This window comes from Parus major, chromosome 9 (assembly GCF_001522545.3).
Source record: "Parus major isolate Abel chromosome 9, Parus_major1.1, whole genome shotgun sequence".
NCBI classification, from domain to species: domain Eukaryota; kingdom Metazoa; phylum Chordata; class Aves; order Passeriformes; family Paridae; genus Parus; species Parus major.
In genome coordinates this window covers 239,660-257,824 of record NC_031778.1, presented here as the reverse complement: position 1 = coordinate 257,824, position 18,165 = coordinate 239,660, and the positions used below count along the sequence as shown (strand labels likewise).

The 18,165-nt window shown below is 40.2% G+C and overlaps 1 protein-coding gene across 5 annotated transcripts in view; it reads left to right on the top strand.

Annotated features, from left to right (window-relative positions):
* Positions 1-18,165, top strand: part of WDR33 (WD repeat domain 33) — a 67,245-nt gene that overhangs the window by 43,043 nt on the left and 6,037 nt on the right. For 2 of the 5 annotated variants that reach the window (XM_015637229.3, XM_033516694.1), the window contains exons 8-19: positions 5,264-5,390; positions 5,963-6,117; positions 6,250-6,328; positions 6,838-6,948; positions 7,735-7,829; positions 8,028-8,036; positions 9,488-9,574; positions 9,802-9,941; positions 10,282-10,434; positions 10,765-11,811; positions 14,664-14,766; positions 15,055-15,499. In XM_015637229.3, the coding sequence (XP_015492715.1) occupies positions 5,264-5,390; positions 5,963-6,117; positions 6,250-6,328; positions 6,838-6,948; positions 7,735-7,829; positions 8,028-8,036; positions 9,488-9,574; positions 9,802-9,941; positions 10,282-10,434; positions 10,765-11,811; positions 14,664-14,766; positions 15,055-15,499 (2,551 nt within the window). Of the gene's footprint in view, positions 1-5,263; positions 5,391-5,962; positions 6,118-6,249; positions 6,329-6,837; positions 6,949-7,734; positions 7,830-8,027; positions 8,037-9,487; positions 9,575-9,665; positions 9,762-9,801; positions 9,942-10,281; positions 10,435-10,764; positions 11,812-14,663; positions 14,767-15,054; positions 15,500-15,582; positions 17,823-18,165 lie in introns of those variants that run through there. The other 3 variants (XM_015637230.2, XM_033516695.1, XM_033516696.1) reach the window with 3 other exon arrangements.

Genomic DNA, 18,165 nt, shown 5'->3' with positions numbered 1-18,165 from the left:
TGGCTGTGTCTGTAGGGGGAGGGTTTATGTGTTATTCATTCGTGGAGGGGAGAAGAAGTACAAGAGCTCCTAGGACACCTCTTAGATGAGGACAGTACACATAACTGGATAGGGCAAAGAACACTGAATTACTGGAATTAAATACAAACCTACCCTTGCTGCTGATCAGTGGGACCAAAACTACCCAGGTTCTTTCAGGTGTGAGGTATTCAGTTCCTAAGTGAGCTGTACATGGAAGCAGGGAATTTCTGGGGAGTGGGTAACTGCTGGGTGACATTTTAAAAGCCTTTCATAAAAATGGAACAGGCAGAATAATCCAATTTGCTCAATAGGCTGGAAGCAAATAGTCAGTTCTGATGGAATTGTGTAGAAAACTTAGAATTCCTTTGTGTTAAGGTTGTGTCCATTATTTTTGACTTGCAGGTCTCTTCTGTCCCTTCTTCTTTGCCCTCTCTTTTTTGGGGGGTGGAGAACCTTAGCTTGGTTGTTGTTAAGACCTAATGCTTGTTCACAGATCCCTTGGAAATAATCCTGTGGAAAGGCCCTGCTCTTGGAGAGCTGTGATGGTGTTTTGGGGACACACAGTACAGGAAGGTGAATGTCAGTGTGTGGTGACAAAAAGGCTTTGATCTGACCAGGCCAGTTGGGGGATGCACAGTTCTGTTTACTTCCCACTTAGAAGAGCATTAAAAAAAAATCCAAACAAATAGAATTCTAAATTAAAAAGTCTCATTGCAGTTAAATGAATGCTAATTGTTTAAAATATAAATAGTTACAAATACCCATTTTCTTTGGCACGTGGGTGTTAAAATGTCAAGATGCCTTGCAACTGGCATCTTAATATGTGTGTATACATCCACATAATTGATCCTGAGAAGGATCTAGAAATTTTCCAGTATCATCTATAAAATTCTCTTTGAATTTATGTGCATTCAAAATGGGGCACATCCCATGGGGAGAGAATATAAAACAAAAGAGCTAAGCTACAGCAATAAACCTGATATATCTATAATTGCTAAACTGAGTTGCATTATGAAATATATGGATATTTTATAGACTGTAATATCGAGACAGCGATTCAAACCAACTTTTTTACACTGTGAGCTATATTCAGGAAATCATAAATGCAGAAATCAGTGTGAGAACGGGGAAAAAAAAAACATCCTTAATTTATGTGTACTTTTCAGACCTCTGACACACTTGATTTGATCAAATACCATTACACATAATCTTATTATAGCTTGTTATGTCTTTCACTAGCCAGAATTTCTGTTCAGTGTCTTTTGAAGAACAACCCTTCAAAGCAATTGGCTAGAAGTACTAACAATCAGTATTTTAATTAAGAGGATTGTGACAAGGGGCAATCAAAACTTTTATTATGCATGTAAAGGGTAATAGTAGGGAACTACTTTTGTATCTGAGGTTTTTAAAGGTACTACATGTGCCTTTGTTTTTCTGCAGTTTTTTTAAATGGTTGGAAAAAGTTGTAAGTTAAACCAACCAGTGTTAAAATACAGGTTTATGCTCAGACATTCACTCATGCTTTTAAATGAGTTGAATTTCTCAAAAATCTTTGCCTTCAAAGCCTTTCATTTGGGTTGGTTTATGGCCCTTCCATTGGCACAACTCCTACACAATTCACACATTTCAATTCATTTATCCAGAAAGCATCCCTATATATAAGACAAGGGGTTGATAATAAGGTCTGTGCAAAGGAGCAGTTGTTTAGAGAGGAATTCTCACCCTGGAGCTCTGAGCAGAGAGGCAGATATGTGTGTGTGACTTGAAATTACTGAGCAAAAGCTGTTGTCAGCGAAGAGGGAATGTAAACTGCAGAGATTTGCATGAATTAAGGTTTTCTGAGCTTGGCATTTGGGGACAAGTGGGTTTTGTACCAGAGGAGAGGCTGATTCCCAACACTAAGAACTGAAAACAACTGTGAAATAAAATCTGTGAGGTGGCTTTTTCTCTGGAATGTTATTTAAAATGTATTTTCTGCATCATGTGTCTCATTACAGATAATAGTGTGTGCATCTCTCAGCAGAAAAAAGGAAAAGCAATATACAACGTAAATTGCTTCAGTTTTAAAAGAAATTAAGAAAGGTCTCATTAGATAATGCTATTGAGTTATTTTGGTTATGTAAATGTTCTGAGTTAGTAAACCCTTGTGAATAGTTCATTTAAAGTGTAGTTGTAGGGAAGAATTTCTTTTCTCTTGAGAAAGTTTCATTGCATTACGAACCAAAGCTAAGTGTATGATGATCCCCTATCTGCAGAGCTGTGGCTGAGGGGGCTCTGTTGAGGGCAGGATACATCACTGGTTAGATTACAAAGGAGGCTCCCAGTTTTCCCCTCTGCTGCTGATCCAGAGTACGCTGGTTGAAAGAATGCTCTCTGCAGGAAATGCCAGTTAACTGTTTATTCATACAAACCTTGTAACAATTATATTTTTAAATATTACAAGTTTCTTCTGATCCCCATGAGCAATATTAATGTACTGATAGCCAAAAGCCTTTTGATAAACATCCAGTGGTTTATCTGCTCTGGTTACAAGTTCTGAGTGTCCTGGCATCTTCTCCTGTCCCTCAGCTCTGTGTTCTGGGCCCCTCTCAGAAGCCTGTCAGCCCAGTGCTGTCTGTCACTGCTTCTCCCTCCTGAAGACTTTGAAAGGGCTTTCAATTGCTCTGTTTAAGATTGACCATTCTAAGCCTTATTTTATTAATGGGACAAATTTGTGTTTGGGCTGGCTTAATTCAGTAAGAGCCTAAAGCAGGGCCCTTCAGAGGATGAGCTGTCACCCAGAGATGGCCATGACCTTTCACCAGCATCACTTGTTTTCTGGATGCAATCTTTTCCATCAGGCATAGTTAGCCCTATGTCTCCCTGTGCTTTTCCATTGCTAATTGTCTTTATTGCAGGAGCAGCAATGCCAGTGTCACTGCAGTCCATGCAGGTAGCAGATTTTTATGTTTTTTCTGGGCGTTGTTGATTTTCTATCTATGATGGTACACAAGCATTCTAGTCTGAACACATTTTCATATGGTTCAACCAAGTATTATCTTTATTGGAGTGTATTTCTGTAAGGGCCTTGAATTAAAATCTCTTTTCTTTCCCTGGAGACTGCATGATAACAACTGCCTACAGAATATCCTCAGCTGGAAATCTGGAGGCATGGATTCCCCCTCCCCTGTGGAGGAGTAGCATTTTCTCCCTTACTCCTGGGTGAATTGTTACTTCCAAATAAACACTGGGAAGCTAGATTTGTTCAGCATGCAGCTTCATGTTTTAATTGAGAGATTTAGTCACAGCAAATGCAGACAGACAGTGCCTGTCACTTCCTTCTGCATTAGAAAAGCCAGAGAAAAAGGAAAGACCACATCTCAGAGGCTCTCTGTTGGTGCCCAGATCACCAAAGCACATTGATGGTCTTGGCAGCTTGAGGATCTTTCTCTCCCCTGAAACCCTACGTACTCCAAAACCAATTCTGCCTGCTGTGGCTGGGGAGGAGTTGGGTTCCTTCATCTCTACCGTCTGTCAGTTCTTACAGTTGTTCCCAAATACTTGCCAAGGCTGGATTCATTTATCTTTGGCCAAGAGCCTCTTCCCTGTTTGTCCTTTCCTCTAGAGAGGAGGGAAGTTGCACTCCCTTGAGACTGTGCTCTGTGTGTTATCAGTTTGCTTCTATCTTAAGATACAAGTGTATTCCTTATTCTGAAGCAAAAAATTTTTGCTTTTTTTATATGTATTTCATATATTTGTAGCTCTGCAGACTCTTATTGTATAGTTACATAGTTTCTTAGCTAGCATTCAGTACTTTTGCAGTAGTTTGTTGACAGACACATTCCTGGAATCCCATTCTACTCTTGTTTCTTCAGTGAACTGAGGCCATTCTTCTGCTTGCCCGTGTACATAGACATAAACAATGTGTGTCTAGGAGAAGGGGGGAATTACTTCATTAACTGTACTTTTTATTGGGGATTCTTGTCAATTATGCTCATCTGCTAAATTTATAAAAGTGCTCTAGCCCTATATCCATGTGCATTCTGCTGTGCTTTCTGCTATAAGTGCACTTGAAGGATCCTTCAATGAACAGTAGCCACTTTTATCCTTTTAATCTTTGGTTTGTGATTTCAGAGCTCAGAAAGGCATCAATTCTAATGGGATTTTTCTGTGGTCTCAGGAAAATTTCAACTACCCCTTATTTTTAATGTCTTGTCAAAGTGAGATCTCTGTTAAGACAGCTTGTAGTGCTTAAACTTAGGTTCCACTGTGTGGGAGCTGTCTGAACTGATGGGAATCCTTAGTCTCTCCTGGTGTGTGCTCCCATTCTTCCATGCCATTTATCACTTCAATGCCTTCATGTTGCAGGCAGACCCTCCTTTCTCAAACTGATTTTTTCTTCAGTTACTGCATGCTGCCTTATTTTCTGGGATGGACTATACTGTTGGCCCTCCCATGAAGTGGGCTGGTGTAGAGAGATTGGGAAAAGAAATTATTGGTTGTTATTATTATTTCTTCTCTGAATTCCTGTAGTTAACCTCAGAAATCTCATTTTCTCATGCAGCAGGAACAGGCTTTTTTTTTTGTTTTTTTGGATGGATTTTAGCTCTTCTGAACAGCACTGATTTTCCCCACAAGGTCAATCAATTTAAAAGGAAATTATATCAAAAATGGGTTTTTTTGCTAACTCTTTAGCATTGGAAAAACCTGAATGAATCCCTGTAAACTGGTAAGAGATCTCATCTCATAAGGTTTCTTTTCATCATAAACTAATTTAGTTTTCAGATCCATTATGTAATTTCTTTGCTTATTTTCTGACAGGACAGCAAAAGGATAGTACTGATACGATAGGAACAAATAGGTATTTGCTTTATCTTTCTACAGCTTTTCACTGAAAGTGAAGTGTCACAGAATCATTTTACCTCACCACCTCCATATAAATGCTTCATCAGTGCTACATTTAAAATACTGTGAAGTTGTATAAGGCCAAAGCCTAAAAAAAAAGTACCAATTTAAACAGAAACTTCTTATATAATTTTTTCCAGAGAGCTTCATTTGAGGCCATAATCTGAGAAGAAAATGCTTCCATTAATTAGTGGGAAGGAAGACAAGTAACTTGGAAGAGATTTTATTTAGTTCATATTTTGTAACCTGTGCTCTGTGACGTTTTTCATTCAGTTTTACATTAGTTATAAGGTGTGCACCCTGTAATTTCTCAGTGTCTGTGAAATCTCAGAATGGACAATTTTTATCTTCTTAACAGGCCATGGAGCAGATGTGAAATGTGTTGACTGGCATCCAACAAAGGGCTTAGTTGTTTCAGGAAGTAAAGATAGCCAACAGCCCATCAAGTTCTGGGATCCAAAGACTGGCCAGAGTCTTGCCACACTGTAAGTTCTTACTCATAGACTTTTGATTTACTCAAATATAAACTAACTTTTTAAAATAATTTTTCTTAATTCCCTCCTTAGCTCTTTTCCTCACTTTTCAGCCATACATAGGTACTTCAAACATGAAGCTAGTGATTTAAGCTATGCCAGAAAATCCAGAGGTTAGATGAAGACAAGTCTGTACTTAGAAAATTGAGACTTTAATATTCATTATTTAAATTTACTTTGTTCTTCTTCACAGACAATCTAGTCACACAGTTCTCATTCAGACTCAGTCAGGGAAATACAAATTAAATGTTTCATCTGGCTGATAAAACCTTCTTATGCTGCAGTACAAACATGCACAGTAACTGGATACTGTCTCAGTGAGTGCTACCAGTTGCTTTGCAGACAGAAGACCAGGATCAAAGCACAGGGCCTCTGCACAGAAAGCCCCAGTGTTCTGCTTTAGTAGCCTGAACTGCCTCGTTATTGACCTGAGTTTTTGTGACTGGCAAATGACACATTTTTATCTGTGTCTGAGAAATCAGTTTCAGGACAAACAATCAGTTTCTGTTTCCCTCTGCTTGCAGACATGCTCACAAAAACACAGTGATGGAGGTGAAACTGAATCTCAATGGCAACTGGCTGCTGACAGCTTCTCGTGACCACCTCTGTAAGCTCTTTGACATCCGGAACCTGAAAGAAGAACTTCAGGTCTTCAGGGGTCATAAGAAGGAAGCCACAGGTCAGATTTGATTTTATTTTTTTTTAATTATGTAGATTGTTATTATTAAGCTTAGATTAAAAATTAAAATTCTTGCTATTCATTAAAATCTTAGTATTATACCTTGTGATCATGGCTTACTGTGTGTTTCAGCTGTGGCCTGGCATCCTGTTCACGAAGGGCTGTTTGCCAGTGGAGGGTCTGATGGGTCCTTGTTGTTCTGGCATGTTGGGTATGTGGCATTTTCATCAGCATGTTTGAAAGATGTTGGTCAGCTGTGCAAGCTGTTAGACAAAATACAAAATGCCTCTTTTCCTCCCCTTTGGTTCCATATTTAACCTGCACATTTATGATAATACTTTTTCTCTGTACCTGATGAATTTGATATTATGCTTCATTTCTGAAGTTTTCCTGTAGAAATGTGCTTTAAAGGATACAATTGCTTGCACAAAACCAGCCATGTATTGAGATGGTGAGGAATAGTTGAAACTCCTAGTTTCTTAAAGCATTCTGAGGTGCTGAAATTATGTTGGTTTTAAATGTACAATTAAAAATCCCTTCGTTACTGAACTGCTTATTAAAACCTCAGGGAATAATCAGTTCACCCAGTAGAAAAATGACAGAGGCTTAAATATGACAAAATAGAGGATGAACAACAGCTGAATAGCAGAGATTTTCTGTTGTAGCTGTAGAAGATATTCAGCTGTATGATTAATTTCTATTTGGTTTTTTATGCATCAGGGTTGAGAAGGAGGTTGGTGGAATGGAAATGGCCCATGAAGGAATGATCTGGAGTCTAGCATGGCATCCCCTCGGACACATTCTGTGTTCAGGCTCAAATGATCACACCAGGTAATTTCAAGTATTTAAAGTGAAGGTCTAAGGGACTGTATTTACTATTTTAGAAACTAGAACAGTGTTTGGCATCATCTGTGACTGATACACAACCAGTGACCAAAGCAGAGACACAACTTATGTCAATAGGAAGCACTAGGTGGCACTGACATTTCATATTGTAAGGTAGAGTCTGACCTCTTGTAACAAATACTACAGTTTTGATTGGTGGGAGCTTTTGAAATCTATTGAAGAAATGTTTAAAGAAATAATTATTGTAGTTTCTTGCTGAAGAAAATACTCCTGTGTCCACAGCAATTTTTCCTGCAGATCATTTGCTGGTCATGTCTTTTCACATGTCTTTGCAGACACGTTCAGAGGCTGTAGTTCATGTTTTTAGGTTGGGCATGCTACAAACATAGTGTATTTTATAAATGCAGTAATTTTTTTGTGGGAGCATGTGTATATTTAGTGTACATGAAGAATATACTTGAGCAAGAAGGTTTTGGAATAGACTAGAAATTTATTTTTTTTCAAGATCTGGTGTTGATGCCTTGTGCTTAACATCCATTACACTTTGAAGTATCTTCTAACTTGTAACTATGTAATTCATTACAGTACTTTTTGGATTTTTTATTTTTGGTTTGAAGCTTATACCCTGTGTTCAGATCTAGAGCTGAACTTGATTTACTAAGAGTTGAATCCTTATATAATCAATACTATACTAAAAATCAAATAACTAATTAGATTAAAAGCTGTTAAGTCTCGACCCTTTAATGAGCTCATATAACTTCCTTTTGGCAGCAAGTTTTGGACTAGAAATCGGCCTGGAGATAAAATGCGGGATCGTTACAACTTGAACCTGCTGCCTGGGATGTCAGAGGATGGTGTGGAATATGGTAAGGCGTTTTTCCCCCTCCTGGGGTCAGGAACAGGCCTAGGTCATTGGCTGACACTTCGGGGTAAGGTGAGGAAGCAGAATTATAGCACTGGGGACCACTTGGGCAAAAAGACCTTTTTCCAAGGATGATTTTACTCCCCATGTTCTCAGTGATCATCATTCCAACAGTGGGTTCTCTTCTCTTCTCTTCCCACAGCTCCAGGAGGTAAGACCTGCTCGGTCAATCACAGGAAGGAGGTTTGGCTGTCCCTCTGGCAATATCTCCAGTTTACTTTTCTTCCTGAAAACTTCATCTGGCTTCAAGGCTTCCCACAGTCCTGAACTGCAACAGGAAAAGCAATAAGAATTCTACTAAAACTTTTAAACTTTACTCCGCTCTTAAGGATTTATCTCAATAATTTTAGGCTGCTCAGGATTGCCCAGCTCATTGGTGTGCCTCAGCCACCTGTAGTTGCATCTATTTCTTCAGATTTTTAATTATTTGCTTTTGGGAGGTGATTAAAATGCAGCACTTTAATACAACTTAAATTTTATATAAATAAAATATATATAAAATAATAAAATTTATATAGACTTAAAATATACTTGTTATAACAAAAATGGGACTAGTTATAGGTTATTATTTCTTTTTCTCAGTTGCTACCCTAAATGTAACCTTCCTGAAAGGACATAGTTTATGACCTTTTGGGGTATATTTATGAATCTAAACTTGCAGTTCTTTTAATATCCCCTACTTCATGTATAAAACTAAATTGTGACCTATGAATTGTAAAATATCTATTTATTATTGGAATATGATACTGTGAGAAACAAAGCTCACTCTTGAAATTTTATTAAAAAGTTTAATAATGGATCAAAGGGACAATATCCAGTGCTGGGGTACCTGGCAAACTGCCAGAAGCACACAGTTAACTATAACAACTCTTCTTATATACTTTGCCATTGCATTGCTCAAATGCATATTAATGAAGATTATACATATTTAAACATTTCTTTGAGTTTATATATTCGGGGAATTCTTTATTAGTTCAACCTCTGACCTCATCTTCTTGGAGTAGGTGCCACAATGCAGGTGTGATTTTGAGAGTCTTGTATTTTGTTTCCTCACCAGGCCCCCTGCTCTGTGGTTTGACAGTTACTGAGAGCCAAAGGGGCAGTGCTGGATTCTTCCTTGCTCTTTCAGTGTTGTTTGCCCAGTTTTTTCAATACAGACATTCTAGTCATTTTTACCAGTACTTCCAATCAATATTAGCTATTTCACTTTTGTCAGTTAGTTACAAAAATAAAGGCATTAGTTGTTATTTCACAACTACAGTTACTTGGGCAAAAGTTAATGTTATAATACACAGCACATAGCCTCTATTTTAATATTTTGCAAAAGCCTAAACTATAATATATATTTATCACACCAAGATACACAATTTACACAGGGATTTGGGTATTAAAAGGTTGACAAATTATACTATATCAAAAGCAGCTAAAAAGAGATTATAAACTGTACTATATCAAAATAATTTACAAAAGCCAACAACAGTGAAAGACAATAACAACACAGTTATTTATAACAATACTAATGGTAAAAACATGAGAATGCAAAGGGATAAAACAGTAATGTAAAGAACAATTTTCCAAGTATAATTTTTTTTTTCCCTCTAGATGATCTGGAGCCCAACAGTCTGGCAGTTATTCCTGGGATGGGAATACCTGAACAGTTGAAAATAGCCATGGAGCAGGAGCAGATGGGTGAGTAACAGCCATGGGGAAGCATTCTCCTGAGCAATCCAGATATGGTGTGACTTCCTTTTCATTCTTCTCATATTCTTTGGGAACACAGGAGCTCTTTTCTAAAGTTCTGTGTTGTGCATATTTGTCATGTAAAGAAGGATGAGCTGAAGACCTCTGTGAAAAAAAATAAAGGATCTTTCTGTAAGCTTGCATTGCTTTGACTGTTTGTTTCCCTGGTGCCAAAGGGAAAGATGAGTCCAATGACATTGAAATGACAATCCCAGGACTGGACTGGGGAATGGAGGAAGTAATGCAAAAGGACCAAAAGAAAGTGCCACAGAAAAAAGTTCCCTATGCAAAACCAATACCAGCACAGTTTCAGCAGGTAAGTACCTGATACACAGTGAACAGAACAGACTGTTCTTTTCCCAACTTCAAAAAGTGTGTGTCTTCTGAAGTGTTTTGGATTTTCAGTATCAGTTCTCCTGTATAAATACCCAGTGCAATTTACCACAGTAGCTAGTTTAATTACTATTTAAACATGAAATATTTGGTTTAATACCTTTTATCTTGTATCTGTACCTGGGAAGAAAACCAATTCAGGATTGTTTTTACTTTCAAGTATTCATACTACAAAATGTTTCAGCATATCCTTTCTCATTGCAGCAATGTGTTGCACACATGTTGTTCTACAGAATTAATCTTGTGTTTCCTAATCTTTATAGGCATGGATGCAAAATAAAGTTCCTTTGCCTCCCCCACCTGAGCCATTGAATGATAGAAAGGAGGATATTAAACTGGAGGAGAAAAAGAAATCACAGGCAGAGATTGAGCAAGAAATGGCAGCACTTCAGTACACAAACCCACAACTCCTGGAGGTATGTGTGGAAACACAGGGATTAACAAGTTTGCTTTAGTCCTTTCTGTGACAGATTTGGACTTCAGCACTAAAGTGAGCAGCTTCCTGCAGCAGTTTCACCAGTTTACCTTTTTACAAAAAGACATCTAATTGAACAGGATATTGCACTTCATGCGTGATGATGTGAGGCCCACACATCTCAGTTTACCAGTGGGTCTCTTCAGTTACTAATTTCTTAATTACAAGAAAAGCATGCTTAAACTCCCATGAAATGGGATGACTGCTTCTGGTTTTTAGTTGTAACATACTTCTGTGCTTGGTTGATTTTCTGTGTCTCTTTTTTGGACAGCAACTGAAGATTGAGAGACTTGCACAAAAGCAAGCTGAGCAAGTGCAGCCACCACCCCCAGGAGGATCTCTTCATGGACCTCAGCCTTTCCCAGGGCAAGGCCCAATGTCACAGATGCCTCAAGGGTTTCAGCAGCCCCTTCCACCTCAGCAGATGCCAATGAATATGCCACAGATGGGACCTCCTGGTCCACAAGGACAGTTCAGACCTCCAGGACCCCAAGGACAAATAGGACCTCAAGGTCCATTACACCAAGGAGCTGGAGGTCCACAAGGGTTCATGGGACCACAAGGACCTCCAGGCCCCCAAGGGCCTCCACAAGGAATGCCACGGCCTCAGGATTTACACGGACATCAAGGAATGCAGAGACATCCGGGCCCTCATGGGCCAATGGGGCCCCCAGGTCCACAGGGTAACGCTGGCCCACAGGGACACCTGGGACCACAGGGCCTGCCTGGGTCTCAGACTCATTTAGGACCACAGGGCCCACCTGGCCCACAAGGTCACTTGGGTCCTCAGGGTCCCCCTGGAGGTCAAGGGATGCAGGGACCACCTGGTCCACGAGGAATGCAAGGACCTCTTCCCCACGGCATGCAAGGAGCTCCGGGATCTCAAGGGATGCAGGGCCCTATATCCCAAGGGCCTTTGATGGGACTTAATCCTAGAGGAATGCAGGGTCCACCAGGACCCAGAGATAACCAGGGACCTAATCCACAGGGGATGATGATGGGTCATCCACAAGAAATGAGAGGTCCTCATATACAAAGTGGCTTACTAGGACATGGTCCCCAGGAGATGCGGGGCCTTCAGGGACCCCCACCTCAAGGTTCAATGCTGGGACCGCCACAAGAAATGCGTGGGCCACCTGGTCCCCAGGGCCAGCAGGGACCTCCACAAGGCTCTTTGGTGGGGCCTCAAGGAAACATGCAAGGACCTCAGGGACAGCCGAACCCTTCGAGAGGGCCGCACCCTTCCCAGGGCCCTCTGCCCTTCCAGCAGCAGAAAACACCTCTGTTGGGTGATGGGCCTCGTCCCCCATTCAATCAGGTACGTGCTGCTCTTTGGAACAAGGGGACTTTTCAGAATGTAGGAATTAAAACTGTCTGTGCAATAGAAATGCACAGCAGGAGCTGAGAGAATGAGGTTGGGTATCCCTTGCAGGACTGAGGCCTCAGGAAAATTGAAGTGATAATAAGAAGGGTTCTGTAGGTTGGAAACTGCAGAAAGTGTCCCTGCCCATGGCAGGGAGATTGGAAATAGGTGATCTTTAAGGTCACTTCCAACCCAAACTGTTCATGATTCAGGTAACTGTGGAAAAGGGATTATCTGGAACAGTAGTACAGAAACCAGTCTGCCATGAAAATATGTAACCTTAAGAGAAACTCCTTTTTTTTTCTTTTTTTTTTAAAGACACTGAACTGTCTTAAGTGGGGTATTTCCTGGGGAAACAAACAAGCACTAATAAAAGTCCAATTTAAAGAAACTGAACATAAGAGAAGTCATATGTTTTAATTAAAACAAGGTGTTGCCAACTCTCAGTTGTCCAGAGTAGTTAATCTGAACTACAGGATGAATTGACCATAGATGTTGACACACACCTGGAATCAGCTTAGGTCTGGTTGCACTTAACACTTGACTTTTAAGTGCAGAGGGATACAGCAGGACACAGCACTTTCCATTTTCTGTCTACTACACATCACACAGCTCTCTGTGGTTATTGCATCTCATAAGTTTCTCTCTGGATAGCACCAGTTCTGTACTTTGTCTCAACTGTCCTCAGTTCTAGGTGAATTTTGAATGGAAAGTTTAGAAAAAAAAATCTACTTAATTGAAAAAAAAAAAGAAAAGTGTGGTGTTTTTAAACCAGAATTGTCTCTTGTAGACCTGCACTCAATAGTTTCAGTCAAAGCTTAGAGTACTTAGTGTGTAGTCCAGTACCAGTCACAGTGAGGAACTGAATATTCAAATGAGCTTTATCTCAGGGATTCCTTTTCAGATTGAAGCAGAGTAGCCCACAAGTTGTGGGTTAATTTGAATATTTTTTTCCTTCCAAATCAATAATTCCCTCCAGAAGTTCATGTGCCACTGTTGCTGAGATCTCAAAAGTATCCATTTTACACAAACAAGTGTTGGTTCCCCAGCTATATAACTTAAACCAGCAGAGTCGCTTCTTATTGCTCTCCCAGGGAGACTAATTTTGCTTTGAGAATAATTACCATGTTTGTGGAGGCTGCCCTTGCACACTGTTTGGAATTCAGTAGGCTGTTTTTGACAGGTGGCTGGTTGGGTTTTTTTTGAATACTGCTATCTTAAAGGCTTTTACAGATACTAAAAATATGGCATAGTGAGGTATTTTAGACCATTCTTCCTTCCTTGTGCACCTTTAGTGTGGTAATGGCTTTTAAAAATAAACATATTTGAAAATTCATGTCAGGTTTTGTTCCATTTTGCTTCTTTGTAATACGAATACAGCAGTAGTTCCTGTTTAAAAAGGCCCCATCTGTGATTTTTTTAAAAAACAATAGACTTTAGTTTGTTTTGTGTTCTGGATTTGGCTTTCTTTTTCTGTAAGCTTGTACAAATCACTTCTCTTCCTTTTCTGTAGCAGAAGTGTGTGAATATCTGCTTTATCAAGGGCTTGTGACATTAATACAGAACAATTATAGATAATTTTAAGGGTTAATTCCCATATAAGATATTGTTACCTGCACTGGCTGGACGCTGGAAGCAGAGGTTTGCTGGGATGCACAAGACTATTTTCAGCATTTAGTAAAGTGCCTTTCTAAACTGCACATTTTCCAGTTCAAGCCCAGTTTGAGGCCTGGAATGAATTTTGAAGCAAAAATCCCATGAAAATGCAGAGTTAGGGCTCTGCATTCCCAGCTTGGCAAAGCATGGTTTGTTTGTAATCAAGGTTTCTGCTAAAGGAGAGTTATTTACTGAGTGCTAAAAACTGCTACTTTGGTTAAATACTTCCATAAATGGAGGAAATTCCATGAAATTTATTTTAAGTAAGCATCTGCTACATATATGAGAAATCCAGGAATTCCAGCAAGGTTTTGGTCAGGAACAGCAGAATCACTGTGATAGCTGGCTCTTACCTAGTCAGAGGATGGATTTGTTCTGGACTCAAGTCAACATTCCATCACTAGGAAGGTATTTTTGGGGATTTTGTTTTTTGGGGTTTTTTTATGGACATTAAGCCAGATCTTTTATTTTGCATATTTTCCCAACATTCTTACAAAATTACTCAATGCAAATATGAAGTTTGTAGTACATATATATTTGTGTGCTTTCTTGTGTTTATCACCTATATTGCAGTTGAATATAAATTTTTAATTTAAAACTATATTTCAAGATATGACAGGGTAAATGCACAAATGAAATTTTTGCTTCTCTGCAACCAGAAACTAAAAGGTAGTTTTTAATGCTCAAAATAAATTTAGAGCATTAAAATTATTTAACTTTGATTCATGGAGAAGTTAAGCAGTGTAATTATGACCCAGTGGTGTGCTGGAGTACAGATCTGTAAGTATTTCCAATCTGCTGTCTGGAAGGGTTTTAACAAGTCAGTGCAAAGGCCAAGTCTAAATCTTGCATTCTTACAGAATATTCATACTCAGAAAGAATATGGGCTTTTGTCATCTCTGGCTGTAACAGGTAAAATGTGAATACTTGAAATGCTTTTTCCTATAAAAGGGTGTGTTTCTCAGTGACTGAAGCATTACTGATGTGAGTGTCTGAAAACTGAGGCTGAAAGCATTGGACTATGAGCTGTTTCTGTTAAACCTATGCAGATGCAGACTTTATGGAAAGAAAATCGTTTTGCGCTCTTAGGAAATCTTTTAATTACTCACACGTGGCAATTCACGTGGCTTTTTCTTCTTACACACTCACAGGATGGACAGAACCCAGGTCCTCCTCCACTGATACCAGGCCTGGGACAGCAAGGAGGACAAGGTCGTCTGGGCCCTCACAACCAAGGTCCTGGTCTTAATAAAGGTAATTAAACACAGTCTGTTTTCCTGTGAGTCAGTCTCCTCAAAGAGAGGAGAGCTGTCCCAGTGCTGTGCACCCAGGGAGGAATGGCTGGAGCACAGTGCAGGGACTTGGCTGAGAGAAAAGCTTCCATAGGTGTGGGCTGGGATATACAGGAAAAGTTTTCCCAGAAATATTGTTTAATGTGAAATGTATCCCATATGCTTTCTAGAACTGTGTGAACTAGAGCATCCTGAATTTATTTAGAAATGATTACAGAAGCCTGCTGTGGTGGTTTTTTTGTCCCTCAAGGTGATGCCCGGGGGCCACCCAACCATCACCTGGGCCCGCTGTCGGACAGACGGCACGAGCAGAACAGCAGCGGCCCCGAGCACGGGCCGGAGAGGGGCCTGTTCCGAGGGGGCCAGGACTGGAGTGATGGCAGGGACAGACGGGGACCTCACCCCGATTTCCACGATGACTTTGATCGACCGGACGACTTCCGTGACGATTTCCACCCAGATAAGAGATTTGGCCATCGATTACGAGAGTTCGAGGGGAGAGGAGGCCCGCCGTTGCAAGATGAGAAATGGAGACGAGGTGGACCCGGGCCTCCCTTTCCTCCTGATCACAGGGAGTTTGAAGGAGGTGGTTCCAACCGTGGCCCTCCTGGTGCTTGGGAAGGACGGAGACCTTCAGATGACAGATACCCGCGGGACCCGGAGGATGCGCGCTTCCGAGGAAGGCGAGATGAGAGGTAAGAATAAACCCGTTTCTCTTTCTTGGGTTAAAGGGTAAATGGAGGGAACTCTTTTTATTCCTGGTTTCCTTTTCATTAAGGAGTCTATCTGTTTCAGATTTATAAACTGGAAACCAATAAGGAAATGAAAACTCTAATATACCTGAGTATAGAGTCCATAAAAATCATTCAGTAATAGAAGAAAACTTGAAAAATGGTCATTGTACACAGCAGCTTCCGTGTCTTTAAACAGTAAGTAAAGAGAAGGGGGAAAGTTTGTAGAGAAGATCCAGTGACACAGGATGAAGATCTGAGACCGTTTTGATGAAATTGAGAGGAGACTTAAAAGTTAAAGTGACAAACTTTTGAACACTAGAAGTGGATTCTGAGATTCTGTTTCCAGTCACAAACTACAGCATGACTGTAGAGACTGTAGGATGAGATGCAATGCCCTTGTAAGGAGCAGGAACAGTGATCTGACTGCCAGATAGAAGGGACAGAGTTACAGCATCTGTTGGACTGTCAAGACTATTTTTTCATGCATTTGCTTGTAGAAATTTTATTTCTCTTTCTGACTTATTTCTTAATGCCAAGTGAAGAACTCAAAAATAATCTGATTTACAGCAATGTCCTTGTCATTGCTCACAATCTCCAAATAGATCACAAAGGGATAAATTTGCTTTTAGTTACCAATGTAAATATGGAGGAATTAATGCTGTCTCTGAGATTAACTATCAGCAAAATTGCTCCACATTTATGTTAGTTTAATTGAACGAAATTTGGCCTCCAAGGTCTAAGCGTCTCACTGACCACCAACTCTCTATGTATAAGAACATGTGCTTGTACAAATATGCTGTGGTCTCCACATAATGTGAATTTTGTGTGTTTTAGTTGCCTTTTTAATAATTTTCTTACATTCCTTTTACTTTGCATCTATACAGCTCTTCTTTTAGCTATTTTCTACCTAGCTCTGTAAGATGTAACTCCCTTTTGTGTGAAGAGTATGAAAAGAAATGAACAGTAACTAAAAGAAGGTAACAATTAAAGCCATTTTTAAAAAGTAAAGCCAGATAAAATCCAGTTGGATGGTCCAGTGGTCCAATGGTCTGCATCACAAAACTCTAAAAGACACAGCAGACAAGACTTTTAGAAGCTCAGTAGAGATTTTTCAGATCTTATATTGAAAATGCTTAGGGACTGGAAAGTATTTTATTATGGTCCTGATTTTTAAAAAGTTTCAGGAAGGGAAACAAGAACCCTGTGACCTGTAAATCTGACTTTTGAACTAAGTGTATTCTATTTATCAGATTACAAGTGCTTGCCCAGAGAGTTTGAAATGAAATGGCACAGGGCTCTAAAAGGCTCTCACTGTGCTTGTAAATTTGATGATTTTCCTGGAATGAAAGTGAACTAGGTGCCATTTACTGCAGATGCTGTGGTGGACTTAATCCCAACCACTCCTTTAGCTGACTTGGTTTGAAATTGAGGTCATAACTGGTTTGATCAAGCATGAGAGGCAAATGTGTGTATGTGTGTTTCTCTCTAATTTCCCATCCTTCTCATCCCTGTCCTGTTCTTACTCTACCTGTGCATATCAACATGATGCTTCTACTGCAGAGACCTGCCTCTTCCTGCCTGCTAATCTGCACAGTGTGTAGTTGTGTACAGTAAGGTCCTAGGCCTCGGGGAAGAAGATGTGAGAGCAGTCAAACAGGAACTGAAGCCGATGCAAGGCAGGGTTTTATGTGTGACTGATATGAAAAGGCAAATAAGGATATCCATAACACAATAGTAGGAGCTGTGGCTGTGTCAGGCATAGGTTTATCGTAGATTTCAAAACTCAGCTGTATCCATGAGTTGCCTGAAATAGGAAAGGGCCTATTCCTGCAGCCCTGGGGCCTCGTGTTGAAAATCTTGGTCATTTCCAAGCTAAGTCCAATCACACCACATCAGTATTAAAGCGGGAGGCCCTCTAAGAAACCTCTAGAGGACTGTGCTGTTTCAAGGCTAAAAAATATTGCTCTGTGATTATTTGAACCATTTGTACCTGAAACTGTTGAGTTTGTTTTCCCAAACCATCCAGGTTAATGTAAATGGTTCATGGTCCATACAAAGCACTCCTCCATCCACTGTTGTATCTGTACAGGCACAGCAGCCTCCTCTCTGTATGGTGTTTGTTTTCTGGGAGGTGGAGACAGACCTATTGTTTTTTATTAAAAACAATGTAAAAGTTTAAAAATATTGTATTGTGTTATGACTACTGTTAAAATATTTAAATTTGTAATTAAAAGGTTAATGTTGTTAAAATTCTAAATAAAAGTATCTAAAGTTTTGCTTGTAATAGGATGCACTGTGTCGTTAATGAGCTGGGGAAGGGGATGCTGCACACAGCCAACACCACGGGAATACTGCGGTGCTTCCAGTTCATCCAGTGTGGAACTGGGAACAGTGGGGAGGTGGGAGGCATCTGTGAGTGGGCAGGGAGCAATCCACACCGTGTGCTGGCACTGAGGGTGGGCAGAGTAGCGTGGGGTGGCACGGTGGGGACACCAGAGTGCCCGCACCACCCGCACACCTCAGCCGGGCTGTGCCTGCGTCCTCTGCAGCGCAGTCCTCACAGAGCAGGGCTGTGCTTTGCAAACACTCCAGCTGCTTGAACAGCTTCTGTCAGGAACAGAACTGCT